Raw genomic sequence first — 26908 nt, 5'->3', positions numbered from 1 at the left:
TAACGGAAGAAACCCCCAGCAGAACCAGGCTCAGGGTGGGCGGCCATCTGCCTTGACCGGTTGGGGTGAGTGGAAAGTGGAGAGAGAGAAAAGAAAAGAGCAAGAACAAAAACATTGGGCAGGTTGGTAGGACCAGTAGCTGCACACTGGAAAACACACAGCTCCAAAGCCCGGGGACACCTGCAGAAATGGACAGAGACAGGGAGACAGAGAAGGACAACTACGGGAGAAAACACACAAAGTTAATGTCATTGGGATGATATGGAACTATGGGGACCGTTTAGAGCTTTATATGTAAGGATATATGTATTCTAGATTTTATAAGAAGCCAATAGAGAGAAGTTAGATCTCTCCTAATTCCAGAGACTATTCTTGCTGCAGTATTTTGAATTAATTGCAGGCTTTTTACTAAATAACAATATAAGAGCTGCTTCTGCTTCGTCTTCTTCACCATTATTCCAGAAATATTCATATAGGGGCTTCTGAGCTGCCACCTCTGTAGTTAAAATATGATTCTCATTGATCTCCATACTGACAATAAAACCAACAATCAATTGTCTCAAGTTGTGCATGCATCAGTCATGCATAGACGTCTTTTATCCAAAAACGACTTTCTATATGTTTGACAGAATCATTGACAGTTAACTAGTTTAACTAGTCATGGACTGAACTTCTTTAGTTTAATTAATCTGTGATCCAGCGTCATTTGACATTTACGTTAGTACATTGTTGTTTTTTACAGCTGTGTGAAACAATATTTTGAAACCAGTGACTCTTCTCATTTTACAAGTCTATAGAGAGAATGCCAAAGAATTATGAAAGGAGCAGAGAGGCAATGAAGGCCAGAGATAGTGAGAGAATGTGGAGAAAAACAATATACAGAAGGAATGAGAGGAAGAAACAGGATATAAAAAAAGATAAAGTGCAGCAGTTAGCAGGAAAGCAGACTGTGTGTGTGTGTGAGAGAGAGAGAGAGTGAGGCAGCAGAATCCATACTCAGATTAACACTCTACTAGATGAAAGTTGTAAATAATTTGCTGTAAATGATGCATCCAGGCTTTTGGAGCAAAAGGCTGATTCAACATGACACTCGATCTCAGTCCCACCCCAGGAGCCTTCAAACACCACTAAGCAATTTGCTTGACAAGCAGCCGACTCCGTTCCCACCAACACAGAGAGCAACTCCGAGACACCAAATCCCAGCGGTGCAGCTTAAAGCTACATGGTCTGTGTGTGTAAGAGTATCATCCCTCATTTCTTCTACAGCTTTGTCAACCTCCGTCTCTCCTTCTGCTTCTCTCCGCCCCCCGGCAGTACTGTTTTGTTCCTCTTTCCCTTTGTTTTACTCCTCCTGTCACCTCCGCATCTTCATACATGTTTCATTTCTTCATAACTACAACTATGTCCTCTGCTGCTTTTAACCTGTTCTCCCCTGATACTGCTGTTTCCTATTCCAAACTTTTAAGACCTCAGCTCTCCCGTTTTCATCTTCTCTTTGCGTGCTTTCATGCCATTTATTTCCTCTTTTTACCTTGTCTTTCTCCTTCTCTTTCTTGTCCCATTGTTTCTGCTCCTCTTCCTGCATCTTTTTACCTAAACCGCTCTGTGTGTCAGTGTGTTGTCAGGACAATGCAGCAATTCTCTGTTCTATCTGCAGGGCTTTTTTGTTAACTTGTTTTCTAGTTGCAGGAGACATGAGACATGAAGCACAACAGTAATGGAGATTAGAGAAGGAAAAGGAGGAGGAGATAAGAAGGGACAAAGCATGTCATATCTCTTATTGGATCTCTCTGATTATAGGGATAAAGTTATCACTTTGTGCTAGAAAACCTTCCCTCACGCTCAAAGCTGGAAGGGATAGGATTTTCTTTGTTCTTAGAAATACCTTGAACATGTTTGCTCCCTCCCTCTACCTCCCTCTCCCCAGGCTACCTGCAGAGTCCAGATGTAATTGGCAAACTGCACTTGTTTTATTCATTACAAGAAAACAGTCATTTCAAATGCCACAAGGAAGAATCAGCACTGTGACACTTGCTTACTCGCTCAAAAAGGCCAGAGGTCAGAAGTGGTGAGCTCTGTTTCTCAATTGGTCTGTCTATAGATCTGCTGCTTTAACAGGGAATATTGATTGATTGAGTGAATCGTTGTCTAATACATAGAGATTTTGTGTAAACCTTCATCCATGGCATTCTTTACCATTATAGACATTCTTCATGTTGTTAAAAAAATGAACAAATCTATCAAATTAATTTGATATAATAAAGACGGGGCTGAACTGATGATACTTTGAACCTACAAAAGTGTTTACATCCTTCATTATAGTGGATCGATTTCCCAGACATGCAAAAATGCATTTTAACTTAATGGCACTTAATGGGCTGGTAGGGGGTTCAGTGTCTTGTCCAGGGACAGGGAAGCAAACCTTCGACCCTGTGGTCGGTACCTGGCTCCGACTGCTGCCCCAACATGCAAAAATGAATCTTCGTCCCAAAAATTCTGAACACAATGATCAGATGTTTGGGAAACCTTTCAACAGAGACCTAATACAATGATGCTCTTTACATTTTGTTTGACTGATTGGCCAAATGTTTGTCTGAATCTTGGGTTGGTATGCATGAATAGTTGATGCATTCTCATATGTTGCGTTTGAAACCGGTAGTAGATGCTAACGCTAGTAAGGTAACACTGCTTTCTAGCCCATTTGCAAGATGTAAGCAACTATAGGCCTATGAAAGTGAAATTAAACGGCGTGGATTTCCATTACTTGTCCTAGTGTCAGTCATAATCAGTAACTTTTTGTAGACACGTGCAATTCTGATGACATGAACACTAGCAGTTTTAGCATTAGCAGGCTGTCATCAGCTGCAGCTCTAACTTAGCATACTTGATATGTTTGAGGGACAGTACAGATTGTAGGTCACCCATGTTTACGACCCACCCAACCTCCCCCATAGCAGAACAAAATAAACAAGAGCTTTACTAGTTAGTGAATGTGTCATAAGGTAAAAATGGTTTCCTCAATTACGATCTCATGATGTGACAAAAATATCACAAGTGGTAAATCCACCAACCTTCCTGACAGAAGCTGGTTATTATTTATTAGTAATTTCAAAGCCTAATCAGCTAATCAAATAAATAATTAATAGATTAATTGCAAAAAATAAAAGGTTGTTGTGGCTGTCTCTTGCTGAGAGCATATGTTCACATAAGTATGTAGAAGTAAACCATAGCTTTGTGGCAAGACGAGATTTTATCATGTTAAGTCAGAAATAAGGTTAGTGAACCATTATCACATGGATAAGAACATCAAACTCTACATGCGGTATACACTTTTGCACATACACACAAACACACTGTCTCCCTGATCAGCACCATTTCTTCTCAATCCAGCAGACTCCCTGGGGGAGATAGTGACAGATAGAAGAGGAAATAGAAAAAGGGGTTTTGGTTGGAGAGAGAATTAGACACAACAATTTTCTGCCCTGCAGGGGGGTAGACACGCATGGCCGGTCTAATCGGCTAAGGAGGGCATGACAGGGGGGCACTCTCCACACCTCAGGGGTCATAGAGCGATGCTGTGATTGTGTATGTGTGTGTTCCCAACCGTGCGCCGGCCTGAGATGTGTTGGACATGGAGGCCAGTTGAGGTTACCGTGTGTTCAAAGCCCCTCCATCCAGCATTGAGCCCTTTGTGTCAGTTTAAAGCCACTTAAAATGCCACCAGGGAGGATGAGAAAGTGTGTGTGAGAGAGATGGTGGCCAATAGCAACGATGAGGGGAAGAATAATCTTTAAATAAAGATAAATTAAATAATGTTACCAAACCTTGATTGTACTAATTGAAGATCAGAACCAAGTAATATAATATAGTGCAAAATACTGCTTACTGTTATTTGTTGGTATATTTACAATGATTGAAGATATGAAAAGATACAAAACTAGTGAATGAGATTAGATTGTGTTTAATGTTTTATTATATATGTACTCAAGATGTTTGCGTTTCCACCTTCTCGGCCACCATGAGACGATTATATCTTATTATAATCACAAATGCAGAAAGCTAAACCTAAGTAGTTTTATTTAGAAATTTAGTAGAAATGATTCAGAATAAAATTTGATGCTTGTTTCAGATGTGATAAACTTTTATCAACCCCAGCCTACATAACTTCACTGCATCAGTTCCTCTTTACAGAGTTTCTTTGTGCTAAACCGAAAAAGGATTCAAAGTGTGAATCTCAGTCAGCATAACAATGACATGCTGTGTTTTAAGACAGTGCCTGAAGCTTTTGTTATATCCATAGATAAGATGAACATTGTTTTAAGATATGCACCTGATATCAATCCTTAAGTGTTTGCACTTGATTGTAAAAGCATATTAGTGAAGCTTTATTTGGTGTGTGTGTGTGTGTGTGTGTGTGTGTATGTGGAGTTCACAGTCCATTAAACAATGATGGAGAATTGTAGGTCAAAAGATGCCAAAAGCACATTAGAATTGGAAAGAATTTATGTACCTATAGTATGTGCAGTACATTTAACTTTAACAATTAAAATTTTGTATTCATTATTTCATCAAAAAATTGTGTCCATGTACATTTAACTCAGTTTTGCCTAGTCATATTTTGAGCTGCAAATTACTGCTTGCCAGGATGTAGACTTAGGGCTGTGAGAAGTTGTCCCATGTTTCCCCAGCAGTGTGTCATTATTGTTAAAGAGAAAAAGAGAGGGTTTGGTGCAGACAAAAAGAGGTGGAGAAAATGAGGCAGACAGAGAAATAGAGCGACAGAGAGGGGAGGCTATTAGGAGGAAGCGATTGAGTGAGAGTGATGGAAGTAATGGGGAAGATGGAGAGGCCTGACAGTAAAGATTGTAAAGGACATTGAGGGGAGAGTGGGACTCGGGAGATGATATGGAGCGAAGGAGAGAATTTGGAAGGAGAGGATTTCACAAACAGGTTACCACACTGTCATTATGCACTTTCTGTGTCTATTTATCCTTTGAACTTCAGACACGCTGTTATTATACTGTATGATAATTGGTGTTTCAGTTGTGCTTATTACCTTGCTCAGTCAGTTACAGCTACAGTACATCTGCTTTCAACTTTCAGTCACTGTTTTGAATTATATTTATTTTCCCCTTGTCCTTATTTCTACTCTTGATTTTCCATTTTCCTGTGTCTCTTGATTTACAGTCTCCTGTCATTTATTTTTATTCCTCTGGGTCGGCGGCAGCTTGTCCCAGAATGATTGTTTTCAAGTTTGTCTGTCCACGCATCTGTCTGTCCCATTCTTGTGAAGGCAATAACTCATGAAAACCTTTTAAGATTTTTTTTTTAAAGAATCGTTCAAATTGGCACAAACATCCAGTTGGCCTTATGGATGAACTGATGATATTTTGGAGGTTCAAAGGTCAAGTTGACTGTAAAAATTATACAATGAAAATTCTTCTCTCTGAATGAAAGCATAGGACAGACGTCGACAAACTACCATTCACTCTGCTTTTCAATAAAGTTCTATTTGTATAAAATTTGTATGAAGCCTTTTAGAAAGACAGAATCCCTTCTCACTGTTTTGATCATTTCAGATGGATCCTAATGATTACTAACTGAACGTGTGGAGTACACTGGTGTTCATTCATACTTTCACTACAGACTTAATACTTATGAACTTGAAGATAATTTAAATAGCTGCATAAAAATACAGTGTAAAAAAGTACTGAAACTCTGTAAAAAAAAGTGTAAAGTCATCCTTTGCCTCTTTGTGGCTGAGGATGATCTTTAGTGAGAGCTCACTGGCACCTTGATAATGGTTTCCTGTAGCTGAATTTCACGTGGCATTAACCTGTTACCTTTACCCCATTCTCTATACTCAAAGACCCATCACAGAGCCCAGTCACCTGAAAAAGAAACTGAAGTGCTATTGAAAGGTGTTGATGGTATAAACGGTTGATACAGAAGAAGAAATGCTGAGAGAGGGTTGAGTGAAGAGGATGGTGTAGGTATTTCAGCTGAACAATTCAAAAGGCTTGATCCAAAAATAAGCTTTCTTCTGACAAATATATCTATTTTCATATATGGATAGATAGATTACTTAAGTTCATAAAACAGTCTGTCCTCCATATACATGTGTGACCAATGATAAAAGTCAAAAAAACTAAGTGTGTTTCTCCCACTCAGCACATTTTCAAAAAGGTTTTATTTAATGACGATTTTAAAGCAATCCAAACAGGAAGTACCTGTCAGCCACCTTCTCTCATCATCACACCAGTACTCCACCTCTCTACTGTTAACACGTAATTTTACGGTAATTTTAGATAATTTATTATCTAATCAATATTCTAGACAGACAATATCTAAACCAACTATCATCCTAGCTGAAAACTTTTAAACCATGTTACTAATGTTGTATCTTTATTCTGTTGTTGCATATCTCAGCTTCACCACCTCACGACCAGTATCAACACCCCTGACTTGTGGCTGCTGCCTATCCTTCCTAATATACAGGGCCATTGCCAGTCTTTGCATTAATAGAAATTGTGTCTTCTTAACTGAAATATAATTGATGTATATACACAATACTTTTCCATTTGTCTATTTGCTCAGCCCAGGGACAGAAATAGGAGGACTGTTGCAACAACTGTTTGTGTGAATTTGAGTACAAGAGACAGAAGTAGTCGAGATGTGGATATATAAAAAAAAAAAGGAGGGGAGAGAGGAGAAGGAAGGCAGCTGTGAGGAGAGTAGATAAAAGGAGGAGGGAGGTGAGATTGACACTTTGTTGAATGACCTCACTTCAGAACATCTTGGAATTTTCCTGTGTTCTGTTATTTTTGATAAATTAAAGGCTAAAGGCAAACAGACAAAAGGAATAGACTTGAGATGTGCAGTATAAAGTAACCTTGTTTGAGTTTTTTTTTTATATGTATTTTATTGGTAAAAAAATAGATGTACGTTTCTATTTAGCACCATGCTGTCACATTGACGTGAGAGTGGCATGTGCTTTTCATCTCTATGACAGGAGCATTTTGACGCAAACGGGACGAGAAGGATAAATGTTTATATTCATAGAAAAAAATACAACCAAGATACCATAGACACACAAAGAATATGCAAGACTTGTAATATGCAAGACTATTTACATAACAGGATGCAAGCATACAGGTTCATCCCGAAAGTGCTCTTCACAACTGGACTGGCTTGTAGTTCTTGCAGACATTTCAACTCTTTTCAACTGAAGAAGCCTTTCAGTTGAAATATAAACTACAAACAAGTCCAACACCACTGAATAGCTCCTCTGGGGATAAGCATGACATGGATGATTGACAATCTGCTGATGGTCCTACAGGATAATGAACATTATCAGCATTAAAAAAGAAGCTTTAAAAAACATGATCATTTTTATAGCTCATATAGTAGACCAGCTGCAATTTCAGCTGTGTTTGTACTTTTTAAAAGTGTTCTTTTTACAAAATTATGTATGTGTGTGGAAGTTGCATAGCAGGGGTGTATAGATTTTTTTTTAGGTTTGTTGTTAGTTTTGTTTAATTTTGAATTGCGGAAAACATTTTAGATGAACCATATCCATAGAGGTGGCCAGCCATGTGCCATAGAGAGGGTTTTTATTTCAGCTAATAAACTCCGTAGACTTTTATCCACAGGTTTAACAGGTGATTAAATTGCTGCAGTGCAAAAGCTTTAATAGTCTAAACAGACAGAGGGAAAAAAGTGATGTCTAGGCTACAGTACATTGAAGCACTCAGCACAGATGAAACCAAACCCTACAAAACTGCATGGTTTTAAATAACAAGCTTTTTGGATTATCTTGAGTATTTTTTTTTATTTTATTTTTTTTAATAGAACAAAGTTCTTAAATTGCTCAGCATTGTCAAGTAGCCAGTTTCTACACTGCAGCAAAAACTGTTGTCTCGGCATAAGTGGCACTTGATATTCAAAATATAAATAAGATGAGAGAGGGAGCGAGAGAGAGAGAGACCCTGATTGCGCTCTCTCATTCTGTCAGGTCAGAACCTATGTTCTCTTCAGCTCTTAGTCGGCTGTCAGCTGAGAAAGCTTTTATATTGGAGCGACAACTCAGCAGGATTTTACAATTCACTTAAATGGCTACCTGGACCCCACCCTCCTGACTCTCCACAATAACCTTACCAACCTCTCCTGACACCCCTCTTATTCCCCGTCACTTTCGCTCTCTCTGGTCTCTTCTCTGTCTCACTTACTGCGATTAGTTTGGGAAAGAAGCCAGACAAAGCTTTTGCAGTCATCAAAACATCCCTGCTCTGCTTCGTCATTTACTCACATACACACAAACAGAGACCCTTATATGCTGATGTGAACACAACACACAAATATTCAGATACACACAAACACACTTCCCTGCAGTTAGTCATTTTTCAAAGCACCCCATTATTAAGCATTGAGCTCAAATGGGCAGAACTGCTAATAGAACTGCTCACACATCAGTTCTTCAACCACCGTGTATTGACACGAAGACCAATAGCTGTTACTAATGACTACTGTTGTAAACTCACCAAGTACAAATAGTTGTATCACTGTTATAAAGTTGTCCTGGGGAGTTTTGATGGGTTAGTTTGTGTATTTGTTGCCAACAGTTAATAGCAGGTGCTCATTTTATTTATTGATGGGAGAGAATTTATTAAGTTCCTGGTGCTCTTCTTACCCAGAACCTCAAAGGACAACTTCACCAGTTTTCACCTGTAAATGTACATTAATGCTTTTACACTTCCCTCTGAAGTTCAAATTATGAAAATAATTCCCTGCTTCTAGCTGAAAATTTTCCTGGAGGAGTTTTTCATCATAAGGTGCTCTGGAAAAGCATGTTGACCATGATTACAACCTCCATAGTGAGAGCAATGAGATGACATATTCTAAACTGAAGGTTCCTCTAAGTTATGTCATCTGGTTGTGTCTTCCAGGTAGAAGTACAGAACTATTTTAATATAGGGAAGTCAGAGGAGTTGTAACCTGTGCCGAATTAAAGTTTCAATGTGGTTTCCATTTTGAAGTGCAACTAATCTGCTAATCTGAAATTCAGCACCTACTAAGAGAACAATGCAGTAGCCCTAAACAAAACCAGATAAATACAACTTGACTGCGATCATTCTAAAGTATCGGGGTCTTTGAAGCAGTGACCAAACAAGATGGTGCTCTGAGAGCTCTAGTTATTTTGCTGTTCAATTGATAAATGTAAATTAAATCACAGTCCTTTAACTAGAATGGAGCTAGTCTGTAAAACACAAATCACCAGTTAAGACTGGCCTAGTTTTTGTTTGGGGAATAAAGTCCTGCAGTACTTACTTTGTCATACTTTGCTTACAGATAAAATGGTGAAGTATAAATCTTTTCAATCAATTCAAATTTTTATTTTTAGCAGTTAAATTTTTAATTGAAAAGTAAAAAAAGAGCGTAATTAATAGTTTAATTGATTAATTGTATCAATCAACCAAAAATACAATAATTAGGTGCAACTCCTAAGTGGAACAAATTACATTTTAAGACTTCTTTAGTCAAAAAGCTTAATAGTGTCGTTTGATCATGTTTTTCTGCTAGTTGTCTCCAGATGTTTTATATTTTTAAATTGGTTTTTAATCTATACTTTTCTGTAGGCAAAAACGTGACTTTTGCAGGTTAATGGGCAGCTTATTGTTTAAATGCTTATTGCTCCAGACACTTTATTACATGACTTGACCTTGTTTTTATGTAGGACTTAAGTGTGGATTTTTAATGACCTTTACACAGCTAACCAGTAGCTTCCAAGAGGAAATAGCAGCTCGCAAATATTACCGTGACTGCATGTACACTTTTTGTGTAGTTAACTTGTATCTTAGCTCAAAGGAGCTGGTGGGCTGTAAATACACACAAACGTGAGTAATTGTTTCTTTGGAAGCCATGCTGACAATAAAGTGTAAGCCACCATTAAATAGTTAAACAAGTCACTGAGCATTAGTTATTTATGCATATCACAGTAGAAAAGTCTGTGCACTGTTGTTTACAAGGAAACGTTCTCATAATATCAGCGAAAGCAAACACCTGTTACTCATTTTGTATCATTTCTCCCTTTCCTATTTCATCCTCATCTTTTGTACAAAAACATGCTGAACACAACAATGACTCACTGTTTTGTCTATATTATCTCAATCAGGAAAAAGTGTTTGCTAATAGGAAGTTCTAGTTGCAGACTCAGATGAGAGAGAGAGTGTGTGTGCGTGTGTTTGTGTGGTTTTTCTAGTTAGTAGGGAATTCATCATTTCCTGACATGCTGAAAACACTGAATAAACAGAGGAGCCTCTAGCCTCTAATTATGCTGTACGCTCCAGCACTTAAACCTATTAGCACCAAGGGGGATGTTTGTGTGTGTGCGTGTGTGTCCTGTTTGTGTTTGTTCCAAGGTGGTCCAAGTACTGTGTTGTGTGAAGTTACTTTGATAGCAGCATACTCTGTTGGTGTGTCCCCTAATTACAGCACACGCATGCTGTGTGTTGCTATATTTGATTATTTTCTCCACTTTGTTAGTTTTCAGTCCGTCCCAGATATGATTTTAAGCCTTCAGAGTTGAATGTCACCCTTAATTAAATATTTGGACATTGGTTGTAAACTTTTATTTACTGTTATTGAGCACAGATGGTCTTTTCCCCACACTGATCCGTTTTATTTTTATGTAGTTTGACACTATTGTGCTGTGAGCTGCCTGTTGCAGCCACATCGTTGGACTTCAGCAGTTCTGCATTCAGAGTTAAACTATATTAAATGTAGTGTTTTTTTCCAAAGAAAAAGATGGTAATTTAGTAAAAGCGTATGCGACACAGTAAAAAAATTTACAAATATTTTAAGCAAAAAAAACAAACTTTTGAACCAGCAGTGTTCAAAAGTGAAGTATGTGCTGGAGCATCAGGAGCTTCAGATATGAGTAAGATCACCTCTACAACTTCAGTAGCTACAAGCAAATATGGATGAAGGGTTTTTTTTGTTATTTTTTGGTCACCTCACAGCACTTAGTCATAGTTTAAATCCCAGTATTTCTCTTTACTTCTCTGTAAGTGCAAGACAGTCCAGAATCTTCACATTTCAAATTTCAAAATCCTATCAAATCCTTTCAGTATCGTGTCTCTGTAGGAGAACGGGTCTGCTCTGCACTGTTGTCAGCATGTCAGGTATGGAAATTAAAGTATATGGTTTTACCTGGAACTTTCTCCTTAAACAAGCCATTTCACAGGGAGACATTTTAAACTAGCTCTTACAACTGTTTGGAGGGGAAACTCAAAAAATAAGCAGCACTTGAAAATAAGAGGTAGAGGTATAAACTGTGAGTTGGGACTGGGCCTAAATCTGTAACTAAGAGATTATTTAAAAGGAGAGGAGCTTAAGAACCGAACATTCTGCTAACCATTGTGGCACAGGAACGTAAAACGGTTGTCCAACAATCTTGCAGTTGTTGGTTCGATCCCCGGCTCGTCCAGTCAAGTGTCAAAGTGTCTTTGTGCAAGACACTGAACAGTTGCTCCTGGTGAGCGTTGGCCAGCTGCATAGCATCGGTGTGTGAGTGTGAATGGGTGAATAAGAAGCGGTGTAAAGCTCTAAATAGGTAAAGACCATTCACCATTCTACTTTTGGAAAGTCTAGGAACCACAAATAGACCTGCACTCTGAGAGTGAAGTTATCTACTGGGATCATTCAGTACTATGAGTTCTTTCAGATAGGATGGAGCTTGATGATCAAAGGCTTTGCATGTATGGAGGAGGACATAAATTCTATTCTGGATTTTACGGGGAGTTAATGGACAGAACCTAATGAAGGAGCAATGATCTCGCTTGCTAATTCCATTCAGTACTCTAGGGGCTTACGAGGCTTTTGTAGGGAGTTACAGTAGGTACAGTAGTTTTGGGATCATAACTTTGAGACACGATGTTCCTAATTTTTTTCCTGTATTTTTAGGATAGCTTCTCTCAGGCACACTTTTGTTTAAGGCCTGAAAAGGCTTTCTCAGGTTCTCAGGTCGATTTGTCTGGCCTCCTTGATACTATGAAAAGTAACCATATTTCTAAGACTTTTAGGCCAGATAACTGAATTTTTTTTTTTAATTCTCCACAGAATTTACAGCCAGCAAGTGGGTGTGTTCACAATCTTCTTTTTCTGTCAATCGCCTCAGTTTAAAACCAGAAAGCCTGCTTTGCAAAAATCAACCTAAATCAAGCGGCTATTTCTATGAGAAAGTGCTGGACATGGGCCGTCTCTTTTGTGTGCTACGAGAGAAACACCGGACAATGGCCAGGCCTGATACTCCAGATGTCCAGAGTTAATATGATGGAACAGCTGTAACTGCATGTGGTACACAGGTCATACACTCTGATCTCTCACATGCAGAAGAAACAGCATTTCATCATCTCATTTGTCATGTCAGCCAGGAAATGAAGTCACCCAGGAGAAACAGGAATTCAGAGAGGAAGTTTTTTAAAAGACTTTGACAGAGGAACGATATCAGGGAGATGTTTTAAATGTGTTTGTAGAACAGACGTGCACAATAGAACAGATGGATCGACAGATCTTTTATATGAACCGTGTGTGTGATTGCTTATCTCCCAACAGACCACAGAAACACACAGGGTCTAACTCTGTGACCTCTGTGGTACGGTGTGGCAGAAGGGTCAAACTTGATCAATAACTCACAGACCTCACTTTGTGTTCAGATCTAAGGAAACACTCATTCAGTTATTGGATATGATTATACAGACAGGAAGATGCGCAATATAGAAGAGCCCCAGTGGTTCTGTATATAGAAAAACTGTTATTTTTGTTTTCTGCTCTTCTAGGCAATTAAGTAGTAATCAGTATATTTACCATATTTTAAATATTTAAAGAGTTCAAATGGATTAGGTTTCATATTTTCTTGTGCAGAGGCTCTCTATGTAAAGCCATATGTTTAAATGTAGTTCTAGCTTCATTTAAAGATGTATGGGATGCGGGTGGATGGAGGGAGAATCTGTAACTATGGCTGTAATGACAGTTGAATAACACCCTGCATGAGTAAAATGGATGTGACACCGATATCTAAACATGAGTGAGAAGCAGACAGAATGTTCTACCTGTCTGCATTAGCTGCACAGCAGGTGGTGCTCCACAGGATGCCAGTCAGCCTGCTTCTTAGCTTTGATGCTGGGGCATGTGGCAGGGGAGGATCTGGCCAGTGTGGCTGGAGCTGTGGGTGTTTGGGTGTCTGCGTGTCTGCTGCATCCTTCAGAAGAATGTTTTTCAAACTTCCCATTCACACTTCTAAACACACTCTCATACACTCTGCTAGTGGTGTCAGCATCTGTTCTGACAATACAAATAATATCCAAGAGAAGCAAAACAGTTTTCTTGTCTATGCTCATTTTTTAATCTATTGAAGTGTATCTCCCAATCAGTACAGTTTCTCTTGCCCATGTGTGTTCATTGCTTGTCTGTTTCTCACTCTTGTGGACAGGCAGTGCCGAAGCCCATAGCCATAGAGCCGTGCTGGGGGAGCAGAGCAGGTGTTCTGACTGTGCTGTTGTACCTGCCTAGAGTCCCATCTGGAACACCTCCACCAGGACAGTCTGGTATGTCTCACAAACACACACAGACAGACAGATAAGTAAACAACATATACACAAAAAATAATATTGTTTTTTTAAACACATTTGTTGTTGAAAATTGTTTTTTATTTTTTTTAATTTGAAGAATGTGTATTGATATTTTAAAATAAGGTTTGCATATATTGGCCAGTAAAACTGGGCAAAATCTAACACTTTTTACATTATATTTTGGGCTGATGACCTTGAAACTGCAGGCAATGCATAATGACCAGCTGCAATAGTTGATCCCCATTGGCAGAGAGTTCTTATGTCCATCTGTCAGACACTTATTAGAAATGGCTAATGTGCCTTTTTAGAATTCAATGTAACAAATATCAACTTTTAACTGCTGGTTACTGTTTTCTTTTGATTGTCATTGTGTAAACTCTGAGCTGTGTCTGGAACATTAAACACACTTCAGACCATTTGTGGTCCTTTTACAAGTGGAATGGTTGTCTGAAAACACCACGTTGAGGTGCCTTATGGCAGCTTCCCATCAGCTATCACGTAAAACAGGCTGTGGCAGTTTAAACAAAAGCCAAGCAAACACACTGAAATGTGATGGCATCTTTGATGTTGCCTGGCTGCCATCATTACAACTGTGTGCAGGCACGCAGCAGAACTATGGGCTGTAACATAGCTTTGTAATCAGAAAGCTGTTTAATAGCTTAAAGACTATTCTTTTAACTTGTGAATAATATTTTAATTCCTTAGATGTAAATGTACTCTAGTGCTTTGGTAGAGTACTTTGTACCTTTGTACTCATGGATTTCAGTTTTATTTTCTCTTTAAGTAGCAAATATGGCAAAGGCTACATTCAGTACAGCAGTTGGCACGAATAACAAAGAAGTCAGTGCATGTTTGTTCCTTATTAGTAGCTTGCCCTTAATGGAAACCATTTAGGGCCATTTACCTCATTTTTACAACAGAGGTCAAGTTATGTAAAGGTCAGGGGGCGGTGGGCAAAAATGTTTAGTATGAGGATCTGATCGCTAGATGTGATTCAGCCAAGACAAATGTATCTTTGATCATATTGGAAAAGTGCTTTGTACTTAATGAATTGGTTCAGGATTTTTGCAGCTTCAAATATCCTGATTGCTGGTCTTGCTGGTGTTCTGCAGAGATGTCACGTCAAACTCCAAACAAAACCTGAGTAAAGTGTAAGAAAACAGGGTAAAATGCAACTTACAATTCACCCAAGGCTCAAATTAAACTTCAACAGTCAAGTCAGTGTTCTTTAAGTACTTACTGTTAGTACTTCCTTTTTTCCTAAAGTAGTTCCTTGCTAAGTTGCAGCAGCCATTATTGGTTCCAGCTTCAGATTTGATGCCTTTGAGTTGTATATCTGTTGTGGTGTTTCAAACTGCTTGGAGCAATAGCAATTTTCTTCTTTCCAAAAATGTTCAAAACAGTTTTTCTTATTTTTAAAGACCTACTTTGAATTGTTGCTGTTGTTATCCGGGCTCTGCCTAAACGTACAACTACCAGCATGCTCCTGAAAGGCAGTTTTGTAGGAAATGTCTTAAGTACACAAATATATTTAGTAAGCAGAACAACATGCGAAAGCTGTAATATAACGAATCAGTTTTACTACGTATATATTTCTCATGCTGTGCTTCACTGCCTTTAGCATCCATCTGATGTATTATTCAGAATAACCCTCGACATAGCAAACCTGATGTGGTTTCCTCTGCCTGGTTTTCCTCCAACACTTACTGTTGGATCAATTGTTCCCCCCAATGAGACGTCCTGACTTTCCAGTCTGAGCTCATGTTGCCCCTGTAGACGTGTGACATGTGATATCCCCCAGTCGCTCTGGACCACCATAGGGCTGTGGAAATTACTGAACAGGCAGCAGCACCTCCACACAAACCCGACCACAGCCTGGTGTTATGCAGCGTCAGCACGAGGCCAATCTTCTCCCCCTCCAGCTCATCTTTCACCTCAGTCGACCTCTCATGCTTTCTCTCTCCTCACAAGTATACATTTAGTCTAACAGGACTGTTTGTCTTTGTATTTCCCTTCTCCCCTGCAGCTTTTACGGAGACTGCTGTCAGTTTGTCTGTTGGTAGATTTGGTCTTTGTATTGTGGACCATATGTAAGTGGAGCATGTGTGAAAAGCCTTTGTTCCTCCAGGCAGCAGGCAAAGGCCAGTACCTGACAGAAAAAACGAGCAGAGCAGATGGAAAATGAAGCAATTTTCAAGAAAGTGTTGTCCTCAAGGTAGATGGAGCTTTATGCTGAAGCCTTTAAAACATGGTAACAGTCACTATAGTTGAATACAGGGGAGGGAAAGGAATGAGAAGTGTCATGGTGCATCTGAATGAGTCCACAAGAGACTGAAAAATCCTCATTATGATGATGATGTAAAAGAAAAACTCAAGTGAGTGCTTCAAGGACAACATGCCTTAAAAGATGTGGAAATAAGGCTCGGGTAAAGCCAGTCTCCTCTGAACTTGTAGTAATGTAGTTGTTTGCAAATTGCCTCTGTTGGTAAAAAGGTCTGCATGTGGAAATGTCGAGGCTAGGGAACAACAGGCGTATGGTTCTTACATTTTACACACCAACATCAATCAGTACAAGATCAGTCAGATTCTAGTAAAACAAGTTTACAACCAATCACTGATTATAATGAATACTCAGTTGTGTTTACGCCTGAAAAATTGAGACAGTGTAACTTGTAAATCTAGTTTAAAACCTGCGTGATCATCTGCTTATAATCCTATTCCGTTGTTCTACTGTGAATGATGTTGCAGCATCTCTAGATTTTGGCCTTTAGTTTTACCAAACTACCTTGCTGCAATCTGAACTGAAGTCAGAAAAAAGATCAAGGCAGACAGACAGACTGTGAACTAGAGCTTGGTGCCAAATCTGCTGGTTTTGACAGGAGCAGAAATATTGGTTTGGTTCGTTCCTTTCACTCAGAGGGATGTGGGGTTTTTGCAGTAAAGCTCAATAGGTTTACCCATCTTCCTAGTGGAGGCCTGTTTTGATTAGGACAGAGAAAAAGCTGTTGTGCTTGGGGCATATCAGCTGGTTGCCCACAGCATACCATCAAATATTTCTTAGTTGGAAAAGGCAGGAATCAGACTGGAACTGAACTCGCTTGTAAAATGAGTGGGTGGTGCTCTTCTAAGGATGCAAAGGATTTTGAGCATCTGATACTATTTGAGAAATGTATTAATTGCCTTCCGGAGAGTAAAACTAGTTTCAGATGTTTCCAAAGCTCCTGTCTTAGCAGAGGAATATGCTTGTTTTTCTGCATTGCCCTTTCAGTCATGCTAGTCAATCGCCCGATTGTCTGAATGGCAATGATAATGAGATTTTGCTGTTGTTTTCAATCCTTGGAGCTTAAAGTTAATCCAGAAAAGGACTAGCTGTCCCTGTAAAGATGGTTAGGATCAGTTTAGAGATATCTGGAATGTTTTCATGTATCAGAGATGAAAGTGAGTTGTTTCACTGGCAGTTTGTGTGTTCACTGCCTTATACTGCCTGCTGTTTGGACATTAGCGCATCACAGCAGCTGACTCATTTTCAGGAAATTAGGGCCAATAAGAGTCTCACCGGCTCTAGTCAGGCTGCCCTCTGGGGAACATCCTGGCTCTTCTGTTGTTTTTCCTCATCAAATCAATGAAATAGCTGTTACATGTTTGAAGTCTGATGATTTTGTGTGCGCACATTTGTGTAGCGATCAGTCTGTCACGATCACTGGTCTCACATGCAAACAAGCACATAAACCCACTCAACAATTTAAAAAAAATACATAAAAACCCCCCCCCACCAAAGGTCACGTAAAATTCTTGGATTACAAAAAAGGAAAGAAATAGCCCACCCACCATCTACTCCAAGTCTCCTGCTCCTCTCGAGTCTTTCCCTGGGGAGCAGAGACTCTGTGTAGGGTCAGACAGCAGCCCTCCATTGATCTTAGTATGTATGAATGTGAAGTCACTGCAGGCTAGCCCCACCCACCCACTGTGGGAGACACTTCAAGAAGAATCCTCGATGAGCGAGACTGTTTTAGCTCGGCTTCCCTTGCTGTGTCTTCTCTTTGTTTTCTTCTCGTCCCTCTTTGCTCTGCTCCCTTGAGGTCTTCCATTACCCCACCTTTTACAAGCAAGAAAGAGAAACATTGCTCTTAGAAGAGGAGACAAAAAGACTGCAGCACCAGTCTTACACATGGGAGTTTCTAAAGTGGCAATATCTCAACTTATGTTCCTCGTGCTTTTTTCTTTCCTTGCTGAGTCCTGAGTCTGGGCTCTTCCCATGCTGTGCTCTTTCATAGCCGTCATGAGATCAAACTGGTGCTGGTTCGTTTAACCTCAGTCACATACAGATGGGGGAAAAATTAAAGGAAAAATCAACATTAAACATATTATGGCTTCCACACATATGGCTACAAACATCTGAAACAGCAGCAGCTGCCCATACATTGTCAATAAAAAGTTAGATACGCTGCTGAGTTCCTCCCCCTGTGCGCTTCACATGCAACAGCAGCCCAGCAGCATGACGGGGGGAAATTAAAGAAAGTTAACTTTATGCAAATACGCTGTGATGGAGTTCAGCTACAGCTGGAAGAAAGGCAAGCAGGAACATTTTAATTCCAGTGGAAACCAAGCATAGAGTATGTTTTATATCCATTCTGTTGGAAATTATAAACTAAAAACAACAAAAGTTTATTGTCTTGATTCCCCCATAGTTAACAATATCTATTGTTGTTAACGTAAGTTAATCAGGAACATGTTCATTCAAGTGGAAACTAAAAAAGATTATTACCCGACGTAAATAAACTATAAACTAAAAAAAGGAAAATCTGATTGTCACAATTATTATTGACTATGATGGATGTGTTTTTAACAGGTTGTGTAAGTTACTGGGAAACAATAACATAAGAATGACTTTGAAAAACAATTCAAAACCATTGTTTGGGTTTAGCAGAGGCAAATAGTCAGAAAAGTGTAACATGCTCAGCAAAACACACACCCAGAACTGCAGCTTGACCAGAGACCAGCTACAGGCAAATGCACTGGTAGACATTGATTCCATTACAATAGAAGTGTTTAAAGGACACCTTCACTAATACATGTAACTAAAGACCATAAAACTTCCCTCTGACTTCCCCACATTAAAATATCTCTCTCCTTCTGGCTGAAAAACGCCTCCAGGTGACATCACTTGGAGGAACCTTCAGTTCAGATGATGTCTCGTTGCTTGTAGTATGAAGTTTGTAATCATCAACCTAATTTTCCGCAGCTCCTCCAAATGACATCATCTGAACTCCTGAATATTAAAATCTCATCTGGCCGATGTCATCTGCAGTAATTTTTCAGTGAACATCTCTTTGTGGTTTTTAGGGTCCCTGCACCACTGACCTGTCAAATATACATTCATTATTATAACAAGGGGTTTATGTTCTGCAACCATAATGTGAACTCTTGCTTTATAATTGTCTTGCTAACAGCCTCATCGAGTCCTTCACTCAAATTCTCAGTCACATGAGGAAGAGTTGCTTTTCTATTTTTACTTGCATCGTGCAAGAGAATCACAGTCTTCAAAAGTGCATTCTGTCAACTGCTTTTCCAACCCAAAGATCCCAACTCGCGCCACTTCTTTCACCATTTCTATTGAAACACCCGCCGTTTGAGCAGTGACAGAAGCTCCTGTCCCAGCTATGAACCCTTAAAGTTATTTAAATGTTTTCCTCTTGAAATTGAACTGAACTAAACCTGCTCAACATTTTTATACTTGCTACACAGCATGATTGAATGGTAACAGCTCAGTTGTATCATGCAGTACTTGCATTATTTTGTCAACTGATTTATTCAGTTTTTTTTCCTGTTCATCTGTCACTCGTGAAGTGAAAAGCCAGTGAAAGTATCAGCAACTGTAGATTCACTGTGGATGCACTGTATCTACTTTGTGCTACAGTGCAGGCGACAAATGTAACGTGACACTGCTGATGTGTTTTACCTTAAGCCGGTCAGAACTGCATTTGCTTTACGTTGTAGTTTCTATGTATAGCGTTTTTTTCTGCTTGAAGCATCAACTTTCTTTCTTCTTGGACATTTTGGGATTAATTGTTGGTATTTCTCATTTCCACTTGTCGGGAAATTGCTAGTGAAATGCTAAAGGCAAAACACTGTGATCTAGATGCCAATACTTTGTTGGTCCCGAAATCGACGTGCATTGTGGGAGATGTACTTTATGATCAGTGTATGTTTTCAATTAGTAATGACTTATCTTAAGACAACCATACGCATCCTAAGCTTTCCAGTTCCACATCTGAGTTAAGCTAATAGTGTCAGGCTCTGCTTTCTTCTTTCTCTCTCTCTCTCTCAACAGGTTTGTCTGTGTGATGAGATTTCCTATATGGGTTTGTGATTTAATGAGACACACTTGTGACAAAGCGTTAACGGTAAGACAGAAAGCACTGTGTGAAGACAAATCATATTCAGTGAAAAAAGTAGTTTTTGCAGGACTCGTGGCCCAATTATTCAACCAGCGACTTTAAATGACTGAAAGGAACCGGCTTACTGCTGTTGGAGTGGATGGCAGCTGTTGTCAGCCAAATTGCAGTGGACAGCTCACACATGGTGCCTGCCGCAAAGTGACTCGCAGAGGAGAGGAACAGCTTGACCACTGAGTGACTGATTCAAAGTCACAGTGGCCTGACATGATGGACGGAGCAGAAGAAAAAACTGACAGGATGGGTGAAAGGGGGGAAGGGATAGATGGGGCGGAAAATCGGAAAATCAACTATTTGTCCATGTCTCTTTTATTCTTTGATTTTAAAAGAGTAACTAATCAGACATTAATAGATTTAACATGTTGCATATATTCTCAAATTGTTGCAGCAGTGTTGTTGCTGCTGGAAAAGAGAGACAGGGGGCTACATTTCTTTCTCATCCATCTTCTCAAGAGATTAGATAGCGGGTCACTAGAGACAGAGGCACAGCAGTATTCAGATTCTTTTCCATGCGCTAATCTGCCTATTCGGTAGCAGAGACAGACCCAGGGAAAAAAATACAGGTGCTGTGAGGTGTTGAAAGTCTTTGTGAATAAAAATAGAGCAGTTTGAGAGACGAAGAATAAGACAGAAAGAAGGTATTTAAAGGCTGAGAGGTTTGATAAGAGACGGCTTCTTTAAAAATACTTGTAAGCACAAACAGGTGGGGTGTTTGAGATTTATCAGGAGATACAGAAAGAGATGGAGGACAAGTGATTGAAGCACTTAAACGAGTGCAGCGGGTCCAAAGAGTTCAAAGAGACACCTTCTCACCCAGAACCAGATTTGCATATTACTGCAGTGAAGCTTAAGAAGATGAGTTGTTGTGGTTACACTTTGATAAATCCATTCCTGGTTTCATCTAAACCAACTGAAGGGAAGTGAAAAGGAAACATAATCCCCCTTCTCCATTCCCATTACTCACTAGTCACTGCTGTGTCCCATATATTCATTTTACTCTGAAGTCTTTGTCCTACGGTTTCTGTATGTAATGATATTTTGATTAAATCGTGTACATTTTTTGTAATTACACCTCTGTGGAAATAGTATGTGCCAGGACTGCATATCAAACTTCAGGGCATCAGGGCATTTCTCTGATGCTTCAGTTTCTCAATGCCTCCGCATGCACCTTGTGGTGTTTCTGTATGCAGCTCTAAAGATTCATCATGAGCCCCCGTCTGATCTCCAAACAGGGAAGGTCCCGTTACTCTTGGCCCAGACACGTCTGATTAGTTGATGCTTTCGTTGCTGGGCTTTCTGCTAGACTGAAAGCTGGTAAAAGAAATACGTTTTTTTCAGCTAAACTACACAGGTTTTTAATGTAGTTTTGTTACAAAAAGAAATAGCTGTCATAAACAGTTATAATTCACAGAAAAAGTATTGTACAATTATTAACACAAAACAATGCAACAGAAAAAAGGAAAAACATTTTAATTAAACTCTGTTGGGTTCCTTTGATCGTTTCTAGTCTGACTGCCCAGGGAACAAAGAAATCATATTTTCTGCTACCTAATAAATCAGTTGATTCATTAAGAAGGTCAAAAGGCTCATTAAAGATTTAGTTTAGGGTTAAGACTGGCGCCTGTGTACAGCTGATACTTCGACTTTTTGGCATGATTATTCTCTAGCTTTTAAAATGGTTTGTGATTAACATGACTTATAGTAAGGAATTGTGATTTTTTGTCTCTACCTCCTTCTGTAAAGACTGAGGCATTTTATTTTAGGTACAGTTAGCATTTAAGCCATATGTCAGTCTCAAGGTTAATGGATTCTCATGTTTACACACTTTTATCACTAACAAAAAACAGGTGATTCCTCTGTGCAGTTGGATTTTATTATCTAGTTAGAGATTTGTTATTAGGATCAGTTTGTCCTCATGCTCATTTTGCAGTGTAGTTCAGGGATGGGGCAACACATAGACGTAATCTATTACATAAATATGTCGATTTACATGATGTACATTGCAAGTTTAAGTGAAATGTAAGATGGCTGTGCGTACAGAATCTACCGCGACTATCTAAAGTACGAGCCCAAACAACATGGTGGTCTGCGAGCTCTGCTAATTGTTTGACTGATTTTGCTGTTGAATTGATTAATTGTAGATTGCACCACATTCCTTTAACATGAATGGAACAAGCTCTTACTTTAATGATATTGTGGTGAGACTTTTTGTTACTCTGTAAAACACAGATTATGTAAAGACTGGGCTATTTTTTGTCCAGCAGTGCATACTTTGTCATATTATAATAGAAAATTTTTAAAAAAGGCTTAATGGGAAAATAATCTATATTAATCGTTAGGTGCAGCCCTAGTCTAGGTATAGGTATATTTCTCCAAATGTCAGAAAGTTTTATAAGTGAAATATTCTCCTTTCTGCTGCTGTAGACTCTCAGTCCAGTCACAGGTTGTGGGCACTGGCCTGTAAGCATTGTTGTGGGGTTGTCTATTCCTCTGTGGCGACCTCCTCACACCCTCGTCCCGCTGGGTGTCTACTTGACAGAAATCCAAGTGCAGAACTCACAAACTCAGCCATTGACCCACAACGGATCTCCAATGCTTTGATCGGCTTTGTCTTTGAAAGCATCCACACCACCGGAATGGCCTTTCCCGTCACCCCGACTCTATCACGTACTTGTTGACTTTCAGTCATGAACTGCATGCCACTGAACATCTATTTACTATGTGGGCGCAGGGGTCTGAGCAAGTTGCTTTACCTTGCCTGAACATTTTAAATTTGTTTCTTGTAGTTTTGTTACAAAATGAGACACCTGCCACAAATAGTTTTGATTCAATGAAGTATTTTAGAACTAAAGTTCTTACTGACTTTACTTAGTTTTTTTTTTAAAGACGAGGTCAGGACCCTGTTGAGGACATTTGTACAATAGATTAGCGGAAACCTTATTTAATGTATAACGCAACTTAAATCAAGAATTTTCAGTGCAGTGATATCCTGGCTTTCTTTGTCCTAATCACTCATATATAATGTGATATTTAAATAAAAATTGCAGGTAACTCAGATATATTTATTCGTTAAACCAGCACAAAAAAGGCTCTACCAAACGCAGCCGTGCTCCAATAATAAAAGGCTCCCCTAGTTAGTCACGATCAAACTTGTATCTTGTGTACATCAAAGCAGTCACAGTAGTTTGTCATGTTTGCTGTCTTCTGAAGCCTAAAATCAGCGTCTCACGATTGCATCAATATTTGATTATCATGCAGAGCTGCAGTTGGACTTTCAGATGCTGCCGTACTTTTTACTGTTTACTATTATGCTGGATTTTAAGCAGGCCGCCATCCCTGGTGCTCTCATTGAGGGCAAGCACCAACTCAGGAGCCAGGCTTTGATGTTTATCACCTGGATAGTGAGCACGCTCCTCCCGTCACAGATGTTTACCAGCTACAGTCCCAGTTTCCACGTCAGACCTGTGCCGATATGTGTTCTTGGGGAATTTTGTCTCTTGCTAATGACCCCCATTAGTCTACCAGAAAGGTCTAGGAACAGGGTGTGTGAGTGTGAGTTTTTTTGTGGGGGTTGAGTGATGCGTCAACTCACCTGACAAAACAATCACATTAACGCACTGGCATTAACGCCTGTCACCATGGGAGCAAATGAGCTCTTGCACTCACCTGCAGCATAATTTGATTACTTTTGGCCAATTTAATTTTGCAAATGGAGATGTGTGTTCACGTGGAAAAATCAACACAATTATGACGGCAATTTGTCAAAGGTAAACACTATTTTGATGAAAGAATATTCAAATGTCACGTTAGAAAATTATTTATTCACCCTTTTCTATCATTGTCTATTTTTTATCGTGGCGAACTAGTGCTTGATACCCAGCAGACAGGTATGAATGTAAATTTACTGACTGCACACCATGTTCAGAAAGATGCACGATTAGTGTGAGGTCTGGTGGAGGTGATTTTACTGATATAAAATAACTGGTGACATTCATGTTGCCTTTGTCTTGGCCTTGAATCATTTCAATAAAAGGAATCGCGTTACAGGCAGCTGTCTATCTGATCAGAAAAGATTCAGTTTGAAATGTAATTTATTTTGTCATCTAAATCACTTGCCTCCTTTTCTCTTCTGGTTTACTGGGGTTTAACCACAGTCTTGATAGGTTTTCTGTAGGTTTCATATGTATGAAACATTGTTTGGAGCATGTATATGATATTTTAATGGTCCCAATAAGAAATATACTATAAGCTTACATATGAACACCTACAACATTACCAAAATAGGTACTGAGTTGCGTTCTGTATATATTTTATTTTTACAATGATTTAAAATACACAATACAAACCAACAAAAAAAAAAAATGTATTTCAAACTCTTCTGAAGTTTTATTCAACCAGAATTGTCTAGATTTCCCTAAATCCATGTTTGTAAACAGCCCAGGCATCCATTTGTCTTTTTTTACGAGCCCATACTTTCCAATAACTTAATTTTTATGATTTAATGGCACATGAGGATCCCCACCATTGTATTAGTACAATCTAAAGATTTCAGATCAAATTTTTTATTAGTGCTTCAACCAAATTTTCTTAGTGGCCACTCATGGTACTCCATAGACTACTCCATAGACTACTCCATAGACTAAAATGACACTAGAAACTTATATGGCGTCCCATGGTTAATGGCGGTGCATGGTGATAATATGGCAGCACATGTGCTCTCCCCTTCGATGCTTTCTTTTGTTGTTCACCGGTCAAAAACAAAAACGACATCTATAGCCAGCACAAGTTCCTAAAAATAGGATTATGGGGGGAACAGGCTGTCACAATCACTGCTACCACCACATACCTGTGAATATAGCCAGGACCCCAGGCTCTCCGTGGATGACCATGCCCACAAAGAGGAGGCAAAGGCAGCACAGGGAGTCCAGGGCTGTCGAGCTGGCATGTTGGCAAGGCTGCGTAAGAATCCAAACATCCACCTCTTCCCAGTATTTTTCTTGCCAACGTAAGATCCCTGGACAATAAAACGGATGTACTGAGGCTACAGGTGGGAGCTTAAAGGCCTGTTGCATTGTGGCGATCATTGAGAACTGGCTTCAGTCTGTATGCACTGGATGCAGCTATGGAGTTTGCAGGCTACACAGTGCACCGATGTGACAGACACAGGGACATGTGTAAGAGCAAAGGAGGGGGTTTAATGGCCATTTATATAGCGCTTTACAATGTTGCTTCTCATTCACCCATTTTGTATATATTTTAAAAACAGCTGGTGTCCAGTACAAACACAATGGCTACAGAAAGTCAATGTTCCCTGGATCTGGAATTTGTCTGCCTACCAGGATAAGGTGGAGACGCTACCTGGGGGGGTGCAGCGACAACAACTTTGGCTTATCACCAAGACCAAAAGATGTCATAGTGAACTACAGGAGGAACAGTGTGGAGAGTGTGGATGACTTCAAGTTCCTGGCCATCACCATTGAGGAGGACCTTACCTGGAGGTCTAACACTACAACACTGCTGTTTACTATTGCTGTTTGTCTCTGGCTTGCCAGCTCACAGAAAAGCGCACCAGGGGGTCATCACGACCACTCAGACAATCATCGGCTGCCCTCTCATCTCGCTGGAAGAAATGTACAGTTCACGCTGCCTCAAAAAAGCCAAGAACATACCGAAAGACCCATCTCACCCTGGTCACTCCTTGTTTGAGCTGCTGCAATTATGCAGGCCATACAGGACTCCAAAGATTTAAAAAAAAAAGGTTTTATCCCTGAGCCCTCGCTGCCTTGAATGCTGCTAACAAAAGTGTACAATATGTCAAGCTGTTAATTGCTGCTTAATTGGGGTATTCAATGTTTCCCCTACATTGGTGCAAGCAAACATTTTTTTTTAATATCTAGGGATGTTACGTTCACAACCAATCCACTTCTTTTTGATGTCTTATACTAAGGGATGTGGGAGCCATTCTTGTTAATGTTGTGCCTAAATTTCACTGCCTGTCCTGCATTCACTCCATTTTTATTTGAGGAATAAGAACGAGGCCATTGCAAAGAAACATTGTTGACTTACTAAAGGCTGTATGATTTGTCAATTGCCGTCCTTAAACGCAACGTTTAATTGTCCCCTCGTCCCCAGCTTGGTGAGAGCAAATACGTAAAACAGTCTATTCTGATCGTTAAACAGCAGTTACGTTCTGAAACAAACATGGTCACACCTACACAACCCTGCAGGGAGGACTTTGTATGAACACAACTGAAGTGCACATATTTTTATTATAGTTCGTTTTTTTTAAAGCAATATCTATGAAAAGCACTGTTAAACGTCGCCTTTTATAACTGGTAGGCTTGGTTGAATTCTTTTGCTGTATATGCCATAAGGTTGAACAGAGGATCATCCCAGAGGGCTTTAATTGAGCCCCCCAGTGAGACATACAGGAGAAATAATTTGCATGCAATAAATACATCTTATTAATATTCATTTTGTTTTACTTGACTCAGAAATGTCACTTACCAACCAAAGCTGCTGCATGAGAGATAAATACCGAAACTTTATGTGTGTGCGCGCACGCAAAACCTCTGTTATCCTCCTGCCACCATGCCTGAAAATGTTTCTAGGGGGAAACACTGCTATTCAATATAGGGAGCGGTGCAATAATTGCAGGAGGTTAGTGTGTGTCTATTTTATTTTGAGACAGTATTTGTACTTTGTACCAACACTTGCATTCAAGATTTTATTCTATTCTACAAGATAAACAGTTCACAAGGATATCAGCAAATTTTTAGTATTTAGGGCAAGTAACAAGTCATTAGGTTGATAATGCAGTTACAG

The 26908-nt window shown here is 39.5% G+C and overlaps 1 protein-coding gene across 4 annotated transcripts in view; it reads left to right on the top strand.

Annotated features, from left to right (window-relative positions):
* Nucleotides 1–26908, top strand: part of atrnl1a (attractin-like 1a) — a 241035-nt gene that overhangs the window by 209343 nt on the left and 4784 nt on the right. For all 4 annotated transcript variants that reach the window (XM_067512420.1, XM_067512403.1, XM_067512412.1 and 1 more), the window contains one exon: nt 13490–13604. In XM_067512420.1, coding sequence (XP_067368521.1) covers nt 13490–13604 — 115 coding nt within the window. The remainder of the gene's footprint in view (nt 1–13489; nt 13605–26908) is intronic.

Source organism: Channa argus, chromosome 1 (assembly GCF_033026475.1).
Source record: "Channa argus isolate prfri chromosome 1, Channa argus male v1.0, whole genome shotgun sequence".
Lineage (NCBI taxonomy): Eukaryota > Metazoa > Chordata > Actinopteri > Anabantiformes > Channidae > Channa > Channa argus.
This window is presented reverse-complemented; position numbering and strand designations above follow the sequence as displayed.